The sequence below is a fragment of the Oreochromis niloticus genome, linkage group LG12 (assembly GCF_001858045.2).
Source record: "Oreochromis niloticus isolate F11D_XX linkage group LG12, O_niloticus_UMD_NMBU, whole genome shotgun sequence".
NCBI classification, from domain to species: Eukaryota; Metazoa; Chordata; class Actinopteri; order Cichliformes; family Cichlidae; genus Oreochromis; species Oreochromis niloticus.
Window position 1 is genome coordinate 32,054,026 of NC_031977.2, and position 14,301 is coordinate 32,068,326.

Consider the following 14,301-nt stretch of genomic DNA (forward strand, 5'->3'; position numbering starts at 1 on the left):
AGTCTTTGTGGACTTTGTGTAATTGCAAACTATTCCAGAGGCTTTGGCAATAACAGAAAGCCTGCACGCCTTTAGTTTTTGTATGTGAGGTTGGGACAGAGAGGAGCTGTAGGGAGGATGACCTCAGTGACCTGATCTGTAACCTGTAGGGCGCCGATCCACAAAGGGATAGATTAACATTAATGCTTTTCACTTTTGTTCAGCGTTATTACTGTTAAAGTTTTTTGCTTGTTTGTTTGTTTTAACTGAACCACTGTTGACCTCAAAATTCTAATGCATATAAAGTGGATATCTGTGTTCATTTGAATATAGTTTGGTGTGTTTTTTGTGTGTTCATAACTTTAAAGTTTTTATAGTTTTAAAAATAACGGTTTAAAGCAGAAGTATTTGTTCAAAGGTAGTCTTTATTTTTTTAAATTGTAATTTTCTTGCAATGCTCAATTATATATATTTGAAACATCACACTTTATCCACAAATCAGTTCTCAGGTTTGCCAATGAATGAAGCTGTTTATATATCAAAACGGTTACATTTATCTATTTAGTGTTTATTTCTTAACTTCAATTCAGCTACAGAATATTTTGGTTTTCCTTAAGCTCTTCTCAGCTAAAAAAAACACCTTATTTTTTTTAGGACGAATGCCTGAATTATGTTTCAGCGGGAAATCTTCCTTTTAACACTACGCCATATCCATCCACTCCCTGCAACTCCCAAGAAATGTCACTACATGTTGGGATACATAAATAAATTGCACTAAATGTGTACCCAGTATTGTAATTTAAAAGTGTCAAGTCCTCACCAAATGTCCATACATGACCAGAGGGAGTGGTGAAGTTTACTTTTGATGCACTTTTCAAACTAAAAATTCTTGTGTCTGTATTTTAGATCCTGCATCTTCTACAGAGCATGTATGGATATCCCCAGAGGAACAGAGCTGCTGGTTTGGTACAACGACTCCTACACCTCGTTCTTCGGTATCCCGCTGCAGTGCATCGCCCAGGATGAAAACTGTGAGAAAATTCCCAAATAATCTAAGTTAACCTGTATAGTGTATGTATATGCACATATACGTATAGTGAGTTTGATAAACATTTTTTTTTAAATAAGCCTAAAATTTAGGCAAACAAAACAAGAAGACATTTACTGAATGTGTTTTTCTGTCCAAACTTTGTTAGGTCACACCTTCCAAGTTTGTTGAAGTACCACATTATTTGCATAGTTAAGAAAATGTGTTTAAAGGTCATCTCTTTCCTAGGAGGCAATAGGTTCACCTTCTTCAGCTGCCCTATGTTAAACTGAAGCACTAAAAATGGACTCAGATGTAAATTTGACTGTGATATCTAAATGTCTGACACGTCCAACCATAAGCCAAACCTCTGCCCTGAAAACTAGCCTGCCTGCATTTAAAATCAGCTGTTTTCTTTGGCCATTCCTCAGCTTTTATTACTGACAGTATTTAAACTGGAGGAAATCTTTTGGCCTGCCACAAAAACAATGATACAAACGCATTTTCTTAAAAAAAAAAAAAAAAAAAGAAAGAAAGAAAGAAAGAAAAAAATGGGTTTTATTTGTCTGAAAAACCAAGCCAGCCAAAACAGGACTGGGGCAGGTCTTTTATTTGCTAAAATGTGGCCACACTGTGGGTTAGTGTTGACACTCTTGCCTATTTTCCTGTCCTTAAGTCAAATGAAACTAAGGATGTTTTCCATCAAGACTTCTCATTGTTTTCTTCTTTGAAAACCCGCACGCTTCTAAAGCTCTCTCTACTCCAGAGCAGGTTAGGTTCAAGGATTAGAGGTCAGCTGTTCTTTTGTTGGCAACAGAAAATTAATTTTGATTTATACGCATTAATATAGCCAACTAGCACCTACTCTTTACTTTTACTGACCTCATATCAAATTTGTCTTTATATTTAACCAGTAATGTCAAACTCTTGAATAGCACTAAATCTGCAGCTGAAAAGGTAACAACTGAAACAGCTGGGAGCAAGTCGTGTTTTGAGTTGTGATTTAAAAGCGCCTAGCAGGGCCAGGTTTACACTGTCTGTTATTTAGGCGCAATTTAGATTGTGTACTGGGGTATACTTTTTATTTGTGCTAAAAACATTGAATAAAGCATGGCAGAGCTGTGGCACAGTAACCTTTATACGCAGCCTTCACCTTAGAAATAAATAGCAGCACTGAGCACTGAGCATGCACTAAATGAATTAGCTGGAATTAAAATGTTTATTTTACCACTCTGTGCACTAAATTACTAGACTAACAGTTTTCTGCAGCATTATTTTACTGTTATAATGAGATTTTTTTATATTCTTTACAGGTATTTATTACTATTTTACTTTATTGATGCATATAAGAAATCCTGGGTTACCTTAGCCAGTTGATAACCAACTTAGTGTAACCATTTTTCTCTATTACCAGTGTTAGAGTTAGTGAATCCATATAACAGAAGGATACCCTGAGTAAGCTGAACTTGGTTCATAGTAAAGAGCCCAGCTCCAAGAAAGCCCAAAGTCCATCAGGGAACAAAATCCAAAAACAGACATGGAAGAACAAAGTTTATAAGCTTCAAAGAAAGCATGGGAAGGGAAGCAAAGTAAAACTAAAGAAAAGGTACAAGAGACAGAGTATCAAAATAAAACGGGAAATAACATAGCAGGGAAACAGAGAGACAAACACTTGACATCGATACAAGGAGACACTGGGGAGGCTAGACAAAATCTAGGCATAAAGAAACAGATATAAATAAATCTTAGCACCAACAAAAACCAGAATATAAAACTAACAAGAACTAAGACTAAGCACAAACATAGTGTGAATACTAAAGCAAAGATCCTGCAGTCCTGAAAGCTATAAACTAAGCACCATAAACGACCAGCTCACGGTTATTTTCAACCAAATGCAGACATAAAAAACTCTGATCTTTTTAAAGATCAGTCACCAGTAACAGGTGGTTAGTGAGAAAAAGCTACCTGTTAAACACCATTAGTAGATCAGTCTAGAGACTGGTGCAGCACCAAAAACCTCCTTGTGATTGCTTTCATCATTAACAGATTTCTACGGTTTCATTTAATAATGTGTGTATGTGTTAGTCCCCATAGGGAAATTACTCCTCTGCATTTAACATATTCACCTAGTAAAGCAGTGGGCAGCGGTGTGTAGGGACAGTACCTTGCTCAGGGGTACCTCAGGGTAGCCATTTAGTGGAGTCGAACCCACGACCTTCTGATCATGGAGCAACCACTCTACTTACTGAGCTATTCATTAGGGCAGGGGCACTGACTGATCTGCACCCACGCAACAACTACCTCGAACCACTTGGCGAGTAGCAGTGAAACTGAGAAAAGTGGAAGAGTGATCTCCCAAAATGGAGGGCGTTTACCTTCAGAGTAAAGGTTGCACCTTTTGAAACATATTGGTTGCAGTTACAGCTTCTGTGTGGATGGTGAAAGATTTCACCAGTGACTGCCAGCAAACATTTGCCAGCCATTAAGGATACACACATTTTTCCCTGACAGTGACGATCACCGAGACTCAACCATAAGGGTGTTTTCACACCTATAGTTAATTTACTCTGGTTCAAATCAGTTGATGAGCTTGTAAACTTGTAGCTTGTAGCAAACCAAAATGTGTCACTGCAAACCACGTGAGAATTTTCAGTCCACTCATTGGCTAGATGTGTTTTGGGGCGGGAGCATCCATCCATCCACCCATCCATCCATCTTCATCCGCTTTATCCGAGGCCGGGTCGCGGGGGCAGTAGCCTAAGCAGGGAAGCCCAGACCTCCCTCTCCCCAGCCACCTCCTCCAGCTTATCCGGGGGAACACCAAGGCGCTCCCAGGCCAGCCGAGAGATGTAATCTCTCCAGCGTGTCCTGGGTCTGCCCCGGGGCCTCCTCCCGGTGGGACATGCCCGGAACACCTCACCCAGGAGGCATCCTTGTCAGATCCCCGAACCACCTCAACTGGCTCCTTTCGATGTGGAGGAGCAGCGGCTCTACTCTGAGCCCCTCCCGGATGGCTGAACTTCTCACCCTATCTCTAAGGGAGAGGCCAGCCACCCTTCGGAGGAAGCTCATTTCTGCCGCTTGTATCCGCGATCTCGTTCTTTCGGTCACTACCCACAGCTCGTGGCCATAGGTGAGGGTAGGGACGTAGATCGACCGGTAAACTGAGAGCTTCGCTTTTACACTCAGCTCCCTCTTCACCACGACGGACCGGTGCAGCGTCCGCATCACTGCAGCCGCAGCACCAATCCGTCTGTCGATCTCCGGCTCCCTTCTCCCATCACTCGCGAACAAGACCCCGAGATACTTGAACTCCTCCACTTGGGGCAGGAACTCATCCCCGACCTGGAGTGGGCACTCCACCCTTTTCCGGCTGAGAAGGGGAGCGGGAGGGGCGGGAGCAACATAAGTAAATAGAGGAAGAAGGCGCTGTGTGAGAAAATTGAGCATTTATGTTAATGTCACAGCTAGTTGTTAGCCCATACAGATCTTTGCACATCCATTATACCTTCCCTCATTGAGAATACAAAGATCACGTGCCTATGAGATGTTTTTGAGCTCAAACTTGTAACGTACACCCGATAGTTGGTTTGGCATTCACAGCATAAACCAACCACTCTGGAGTTTCTTTGGAACTGTACCAAGACTGTCCATTTTGTATTGAACTCTAACCTTGCAGTGCTTGCAGTTGAGGTTTCACACCATATCATTCAAAACAAATATATATATATATTTTTTTAATGTTCTTGTTGTCCAAATCTTGTCTTTTTAGCAGCAGCAGAACACTGTTTTATCAAAAGTTCACCTCTCCCCATTGAGATAAGAAAACACTGTGAGGAATTTTTGCACAAAAACAACAGCAACTGCATTCTTTTGCTATACTGGAAACCAGGCTTTAGTATGAATGAAAAATGAGAACCAGGACCAGTTGAGAACCTGTTCCACATAGTCCACTCTTTCGTAATTGTCTGTCTCCAAGCTTATCGGTGTCTTTTATCAGTGTAGGCATGTTTCTCTGAACGCTGAACATTGCAAAACAATGATGTTAAACCAAAGGAGCTGTTGCACACCTTTTCAGGATTTTTTTTTTATTTGTTTTTTTTGTTAGAACTGTGAAAAATCCCCTCGCCCTGACAGTGTTATGAAGAAATCCTTACCATCCATTTTTATAGGTTTTATTCACGCAAAGCAGAGATGCACGTATTAATATTATCGCCATATTATCAGGAAAAAGCATAAATATTGTTACAGTATTGGGTTTTTGTCATCGTTTCAGTATCTTTTGGAACATTCCCCCTAGGCACTTTAGTATTTAGCTTTAACCTTGTGTCTTTGATAACTCTTTCCTTTTTTCTTACTATTTGTTTGTCTTAGTTTCCTTGTCTCTTTTATTTTCACTTCCTGTTTTATTTTGGTAATGGCCTTTCCGTGTTTTCTTCTCTTTGCTTTAGTTCCCGTCACTACATACGTGTTTGTTTTGGCCTGTGATCATTAGTTTTGTTTGTTACACCTGCCTCTTATGTAGACACTTGTGTCAATCCCTTTGAACTCATTGGAACGGATGTTTATCAAGAAGGTAACAATGACTCAGATCCTTTACTGTATGCAAGAGTCATGCTTACTGGTATGTAGTTAGTCCACAAATGCCCATTGTGGGCCAGGAAAAACCCTGCTGAATCATATTCAAGCCTCGTTTCTGTTCCTACAGATCTACTTTTCCCCCAAATGCACAAAACTACTCAGGAATCAATATGAGAATTGACCAAAATGTAAAATCGACAATTATACTAAAGTCAACAAAAACTTCAACACCCATCCCTATTTTAGAGGTGCTTTTTTGGGCAAATACTAGCCAGTTATTTCATGCATTTTACTAAAATACTTAAAAGGTTTCATGTTTGAGTTTTGATTAAATTAGGTGAAATTAAAAATAATGCAAAGGCAGCTTAGGATGTTGTAAACACAAGTAATACAACTGTGTGCGTTTGCAGTTTGCTGCCACAGTCCCGCCATGATGAACGATGGCATGTAAAAGACTTGTTCCATCTGTAAAACCAGTTTGTGGCCAAACGTCTCTAATTTGCAATCAACAGCACGATCTCATTTCACTGCGACTCTGTGAAAGACGAGCCTCTAATTCAATTCAATTCAATTTAGATTCCACAGATTAAAAATCTTTTTTCATGTTTGGTTTTTGGGGGGTTTTTTTGGTCAAAGATTGTTTTTATCCCCCTGCAGGGGCATGCTCTGTCAAATCCACAGGAGAAAAAAAATGTTTAAATGGAACCGATATAAACAGGCTGACTGAGCAGAAAACTGGAGGAGATGTAAACAAAAACAAATTAGTGACAGAGAAAAAGAGAGGATGGATAGAGAAGAGACGGAGGGGGGAGAAAGGAAAGAAGGGGAGAAAGAAAGAAACTAAAGACAGAAGACTGGTGAGAGGAGGGACAGAGACAAATACAAAGCACTGATTGACAGAGAGAAATAAAGACACAACAAAAACCATTATCCCCATGGTTTGAAGGAGGAATTGTGCACTGAAGATATGAACGTTTCATCCCACTTTGTGAACAACTGAGTGAAAAATGTGAAGCGGATTTTAGACTCATGGACATCCACGAGCCTGACTGTTGTTCTTTTTATGACCATGTGGACTAGTTCGTGGAGAATTTTCAAGCAGACCTCAAAGAAGTATAACTCCGCAGTCAGGTCTTCAGCTTTTCGTGTCTGCAACCGAGTAACGCAGGCTTTAGGGAGCCTCAGCCAAATAACCTGACTTTTTGTTCTGGCCATCTGTTTAGGATGGTCTTTTAAATCAGTTCTGATAATATATAAGACATTTTAACAAACACATAGAGAAATAAATGGTAAATGGCCTGTATTTATATAGCGCTTTACTAGTCCCTAAGGACCCCAAAGCGCTTTACATATCCAGTCATCCACCCATTCACACACTGGTGATGGCAAGCTACATTGCAGCCACAGCCACCCTAGGGCGCACTGACAGAGGCGAGGCTGCCGGACACTGGCGCGACCGGGCCCTCTGACCACCACCAGTAGGCAACAGGTGAAGTGTCTTGCCCAAGGACACAACGACCGAGACTGTCCAAGCCGGGGCTCGAACCGGCAACCTTCTGATTACAAGGCGAACTCCCAACTCTTGAGCCACGATCGCCATAGAGAAGTTTAAGCCTGATTGGTAGGCAAAGGCAGTGTTGCTAACTCCTCAGGAAGGAAAATCGCTATTGGCTGTCCTAAAAGTCACTAGAAGTCGCAAAATGATGTCATCACCTAATTTGCATAGTTGGTCATGCTTATGTAATTGTAACCGACGCTTTAGAAGACAGAGAAATAACATCGTGGAAGCGACATAAAGTCAGTAAAGAACACCCTAAATGCATTTCGAATATATTTAGTACTAAAATTAATTTCTTTCAGCAATTATTTTTTTTTAATGTCACAATTCCAACCCTCCTCCTTTATCCAGGCTTGGTACCGGCAAAAGTGACCCGAAATAGGCACTCTTTTTGTCTCTCTCTGTGTGTGTGTGTCTTTTTAAGTAGTTTTAAACCTTGCGATCCACAAAAAGTAACAGGAAAAGAAGAAAATTTTTAACCATAACGTTGTTAACAAACTGCCCACGGCAGCACCCTCTGCTTGTTGACAGTAAGAGCGATATGTACAAAAGTCATAAGTCTCCAATAACACCAGAAGAAGTTGCCAGATTTGTCGCTAGTTGCTTTTTAGACAAAAAAGTCGCTAAGGGGGTCTGAAAACTCGCTAAATATAGCGACAAAGTCGCTAAGTTGGCAACACTGTGCAAAAGTGATTTGGAGAAGGAAGCCAGAGGAGAATTATGTATGGATGGATTTTACATATAAGAAAATTTGTCTTGTTCCAAAAAATTCTGATTTTCACAGAAATTAAATAAAAATAATATGAATACTGAGAGAAAATGGGATTCACTTATGAGAAACACGTATTAGTTTTAGGACAACAAAAACAGTGTGAACTGAAAAAATTATTTCCAAGGTTGTTTCAGAGCCAGTTGAGGTGGTTCGGGCATCTGACAAGGATGCCTCCTGGGCACCTCCTGGGTGAGGTGTTCCGGGCATGTCCCACCGGGAGGAGGCCCCGGGGCAGACCCAGGACACGCTGGAGAGATTATATCTCTCGGCTGGCCTGGGAACGCCTTGGTGTTCCCCCGAATAAGCTGGAGGAGGTGGCTGGGGAGAGGGAGGTCCGGGCTTCTCTGCTTAGGCTGCTGCCCCCGCAACCCGGCCTCGGATAAAGCGGATGAAGATGGATGGATGGATGGATGTTTCAGACTCATATTCCTCATTAATTTATTCACATGATGCCCTCAGATTTATGAAAGGAGTTAAATTCAACAGCTCTGCAAAAGACATGGTGTTATTTGTTCAGGTTTTACTGAAATAGTATCAGAGCAATATAGAGATGAGGTGTTAATTCAGCTCTATGAACAGTCTGAAAAACACAGTCAGCAATGTTGTTAAATTGTGTTATACAGAAATATGTTTCTGCTAATTAGAGTGACTTAAATGAAGTGGATAAAATTAAAAAACCCTCTTCCGTGTTCACAGTTTGACATGGACCATTTGCTGTCAGCATTTACGGGATGACAATTGAGACCTTTGAATGGTTTCTATTCATGTGAAGGCATCTGGTCCTCAACAGTCCAGATGTACCAAACACACATTCAAACGCACACATACACACCCTGGCATCGCACAAACAAATACCGGAGGATTTGCTTTTGTTCCACCCTGCAGTGAAAAAAGTTTGTTCACATGAAAATTAAATGAAATTAGATTAAGCTTCTTTTGTACAAACTGAAAGGCAGCAGTTCTGCTCCAAATTAAAGACATTTTGCTTCTAACTGCATTGGAGCAGTTAGTTTCTGTGGCATTGTTATCTTGTAATTGTACCCACAAAGGATGACTGTGACGTCAAAACACTGCACTGGAGACAGTAGTCTGTCCTCAGTGGAACAGACATTTAAAGTTTTGACCTTTATTAGTGCTCCAAAGGCTGCCTGAACACAATAAGACTGGGAAATGTCCAGTGCAGTCACATTGTCCTGCAGCTCTATCTGCTGTGTTTGGGTACTATAGTGTTCAAACTCTTAAAAGTGCATCGGATAAATTCCAAACATGCTGACATTAAAATGAAACGGTTTCAAGCCTAACTGGGAAACCTGAAACCTGATTTCCTTGAGAAGATTGGTGACCATATAAGGACATCCCCTCTTATTGACGTAATACATATCAAAGAGCCGGAAAAAAAACCTGTCTAAAACTGTTTAGAGCAATCTGAGTTGACTGACTCATACATACTCTGTCCTCGTTATCAGTGTTGGGCTCATTGCTACAAAAAAAGTCTTGGATTAGAAACTACTTTACTACGTTAATTTTCCTGAAACCAGTGCAGCATGATACTTAATTATATGTTAGAGAAAGAACGCATTATGTTACTTTCATGGTATTCCATAACATGACCTGAAATGCACTGCCACACAATTATCAGGTCGTTATATAAACCTGAGGCTACAGTACGACACACATACAGTCGTTCTCTTGCTGTTTCCGTGTGAACATAAAACCAACAAAAATGCAAAGCTGATAACCAGTCCAAAGAGACTTCAGACCAATCGCCACAGTGACTCTACTTTCAAAGCATGCACAGGCAGAATTGGAGGCTGCACGTTGCAAGCCTGGCTGCTCATCACTGCCTTATTTACCTGTTGAAGATCAGGCTCTGGACTGGGGTCGGCATACACTCAGCTATAACATCACTATGGGCTCTTGGCTAGCTCTGCGCTAGCATGCTATCTATGCAGATTCTTGCAGAGAGCCAGTGTTGTGTTAGCAGTATAATGTAGTTATTTCTCTCCTAATTTTACTATTACGCACTTATTCTTTCATGCAGTAAAAGTAAAAATGATGTCCATATCTCCTCTACTCAAAAAAGCGGTACACTGATCCACTATTTTCCTCCTCCCTGCACATGAACTGAAATCAGCTGTTTGTAGGTGAAGTGTGCAGGAAGGAAATGCATGTGAGGGTTTTTTTCTTTCATTATTTCCAACTGCAGTGCAGATAACTGAAGACCCTTTGTAACCCAAGTAATAACATAATTTTAACTGTATTGTGATTTCTGAATTTAGTATATTAACTGCATTTTTGTAAAATGTGGTATGATTACAGTAACGCATTACTTTGCAATGCGTTACACATGCTACTGATCATTATTTGAAACTCTGGCCATGTTGAATATGAGCATTCACCACAGTATGTAACAGTAGTACAGAAAATAAATAAAAGCATCATAGGACCCTTTAAAGTAAAGTCATATACACAAAGGCAAACAACAAACACCAGGAAACACGCACATAACATTAAACACACATTTCTCTATACTCATGCTTATGTGCAGAGCTCAAACACTCACAGACACATTAAAGACGAATCAAGATCCAAACCACACAACAAAGAAAACACACACACCCCATGGTTGTTTACTCATACATGTTCCATCCAATCACAGCCTGTCGGCTTGACGCTCCGCAGCAACATATGCACCAGCAGACGAGGAAACATCTCAGAAAGACTCTGCTTTATCTTTCTTTTCTTTGCTCCTGCTCTTTTAGTTTTTTCAACTTCCCTTTATCCTCTAGAACTGTGAGAGATGATGGGGAAAAAACAGAGGAAAATGGATGAAATTAGAGGGAAAGTGGCAAAAGATTGAAGAAAAGAAACGAGAGGGAAGAATGATTTTGATTTTGTCCACCTCTGCAGTAAACTCCTCCGTACTTCTCTTCTTTATGTGACGTATTATTATTACCAGTCTTATAATTGCCTCCATTGATTTTATGAAACTTTATAATCGCTGTAACGTTATGGTTATTGATTACCCAGCAAAGATTTGGCAACATAATCAGAACTGTACTTCATTCCTGTAAAGAGAGGAAGACACTCTGAGACAAACGGTGGCTCTCAAGAGTCAAACTTCCTGCTAATTCAGTATGATTGAAATGTATAAAACTGAAGCATATTCTTATTATTTTTAACTAATTTCATGTAAATCCATGGATGTTGGTCTCTCATGACACCCTAATGAAGTTCAAGTAGCCCGCTGGAGGTCATTTTGTAGGGCTGTAACAGTGCTCAGCCTGTTCCTCCTTGCACAAAGGAACAGATAACCGTCCTTCTGCTGAGATGATTCAATTCTATGGCCCTGTCCAACTATCCACATGTTGACAGTCCATCTCCTGGTATCTCCTCATTCTGTAGACTATGCTGGGAGACATAACATATCTTCTTGTGGCAGCACGTGTGGTTACACTGGAGGAGCTTAACTATTGGAGGACCTGAATGGCCTCCAGTCACTGTCTCACGTTACCAGTCATGAGAAGGACACTGATTAAAAAACAAAACCAGCAGAGAAAATTCAGTTCAGACGGATAAGGAGAGGGCAGTGGTCCGTGGAGTGCAATCCTTCTGAGATGCCTCTCAGATCGCAGGCAGCCTGTCACCAAACAATCACGGTCGGACTCAGACTTGACTGTATTTACATTCAGATACATTGGTGAAAGTTTCCAAACAATTGTCCTTCCACTTATTAATACAGACAGATTGACTGCAATTTGTTGGCAATCTATGGCCCTGTCCAACTCTCATATTAACAGCCCATCTTCTGGAATCTCCTCCTAAGTCTTGACACTATGCTGAGAGACACAGCATACCTACTTACAATGGCACATATGACGTTGGTTGTAATTATGCCATCCTGGAGGCGCTGGACAACTTGGACAATCTAATTGGTCTGCAGGAAGTGAAACTCTTGTGATCAAAATAAAGAGTCCTTTCATAGTTTGATCACTTTTAAAAATAGGATTGGAGCATCCTTGAAACTATGAATAAACAGTGGTTGTTTAGTGATTTTACTTTTTTCTTCTTTTTTTTTGTTGCCAGCTACCAAGTGCAAGTAGTTCTGGTGACCCGAAGGTTGATTGTGGAACAACCTTAACGTATGGTAATTGGATAGGCCCTTGGTGGGAGCTATATTGTCTCCAAATGACTGGGGTCTTACTTGGAGTGACTGCAATCCATCTCAAATAGATTGGTCAAGGTTTGCAAAATAAGGTGGTCTAATTTGTTATCTAATCCTTTAATAGAGCAACTACATATATATATATATTGTAAAACTGAATGACAAAGAGAGAGATACAAAAAGGGAAAAAAAGGACAGGATGAAGAGAGGACCTCAGATGGTTCTCGTAATGAAGACGACATGGAAGAATGTTTGAATGAATACGCAGAACTGATGGATAGGCAGACAATACAGAAGAGAATGAAACTCCAAGTTTAGGTGTGAGAAGTTGCTTTTAAAACTCTGTTCTCTGCGATGAAGACCAGCATCTCCTCCGTTTGTATTTGTGTCTTTATGAGGGGTGTGTAGGAGAGAACACACCCCTCATAAAGAAAGAAAACACAAACTCTGCAATGTTGCCAGCTGCATCTGCATAATTCTCTCATTTTGATGATGCATTTCATACGCAATCCAAACCGTATTGACCTGCATTTTTTGTATATGCGATGTTGGTTGCAAAATGAATTAAGTGTGGGCGAGCGGCGTATAACGCGGGTGTCAATAACACCGTCGGGCAACTTACAAATGGTGTAATTATCTCCTCATCAGGTTATTAGAGGATCAATCGAGCCTGGTGGCCTGATGGCAGAGGTGAGCTGATGAGGGATGGAAAATGGTTATGATGACTGAAGCAGCAGATCTCAGAGAGAGGGGTGTTTACTCATGTAAAATGATGCAATCAAAAAGATGTGAAGAAATTCAGAAAAACTAAGAGAGCCAGAAGTGGTGTTTATGCATTAGTGCGTGGTTAGAGAAGGAAAAATGTACCCAAGACATAATAACAACAAAGTGGACTCGCAAATTACCCAAATGAGTCTAACTAAAGAAGTCACAAAATAAGCTATTTGTCTTCTAAAATAACCCGTTATGAGCATCTACTGGTTTGTCTGGTTAAGTTTAAGGATGTAAAATAACTTGTGCAATATTTTGCCTTCCTGCCAGTCTGCATGCCAAGTTTTCCCAAGCAAACCAGTTTTACAGAATGAAAAGCAAAACCCTCCACAGTGAGTTAAAGTAAATCAAGCCCTCTTAATGTAATTTCAAACATGATGAAGGGTTATGGACTCCAGGTCTGTCAGTTGGTCTGACCACAAAACAGAACACAGCTGACTTCTGGGTCAAGTGAGGACAGCTGGCATCAGCTGATTCAACCAAAATCTAATTTACACACTTTTATATAATGTGTTTTTTCCTGTTAATCTCATTGTAGTTGACTGTTGTATTCACCAGCAACACTTTATCCTGAATCTGTTTTTCCTATCGGTCTAATGGATTTATTATGCCAGCTCCTGTGTTCAATTTTTTTTCTCTGAAGCACTTACTGTATTCAATTCAATTCAGTGTTATTTTTATAGCACCATATAGCAGTCATGTCAAAGCAGTCATTTTGTACTGTAACATAAGGGCCCAACAACATCAGAAAAAAAGCTCCAACGACCAGAACTGGCCCACGGGTCATGTCAATCTGACCAGCAAAAGGTAAAGGTAAAACCAAACAAACCCCACAAAATCAAGAAGAGGCCTTATAGTAAGGAATCTCAATACTCAGTCCCAGTGCTGTGTTTTCACACACCTATGGAAAATACCAAGATACAAATGTTGTATAATCTCAAAAGTAAAGAGGGTGTCTGTCTCCTAAATTTCAACTTGGAGATGGTTCTGTGGGAGAAGTTCAAGATAGCTAAAGGCTTGTTGTCCCATTCTTCTATTACAAGATCTAGGTAAGGCTACAGTCTGAGAACAAAATACTTTATTGGGAGAGTATAAGAGTATGAGATCTTTCAGATATGATGGGGGCTAACTTTTTATATGAAAAGGACTGCTAAATTTAGTTCTGGATTTAACAGTAAACTAGTGAAGATAACCTTTTACAATGTTTGAGTCTCTGGAATGAAAGCAAAGTTAAAGTAGAAATGTTAGTAGTTCTGTAAATTACAACTCATCTGTAGTAGCATCATGCTGGAGGTCCATTTTTTGACCCTGAAACATAGCTTTTGCAGCTTTCTGTCTTCCCTGAAAGGGAAACAGTGAGTTGCTGTACTAACATAATTCCCATAATTCCATTCATTGATACCAGGAGCTGCAGTTTGCCCCGGGCTGGTCAGCCAGTTCTGGTCTCA

General features: G+C 40.4%; 1 protein-coding gene across 2 annotated transcripts in view; it reads left to right on the top strand.

The window, feature by feature from the left end:
- The window catches only part of prdm6 (PR domain containing 6), a 146,316-nt gene that overhangs the window by 99,647 nt on the left and 32,368 nt on the right, over positions 1 to 14,301 (top strand). For both annotated transcript variants that reach the window (XM_025897015.1, XM_003444504.4), the window contains exon 6: positions 886 to 1,010. In XM_025897015.1, the coding sequence (XP_025752800.1) occupies positions 886 to 1,010 (125 nt within the window). The remainder of the gene's footprint in view (positions 1 to 885; positions 1,011 to 14,301) is intronic.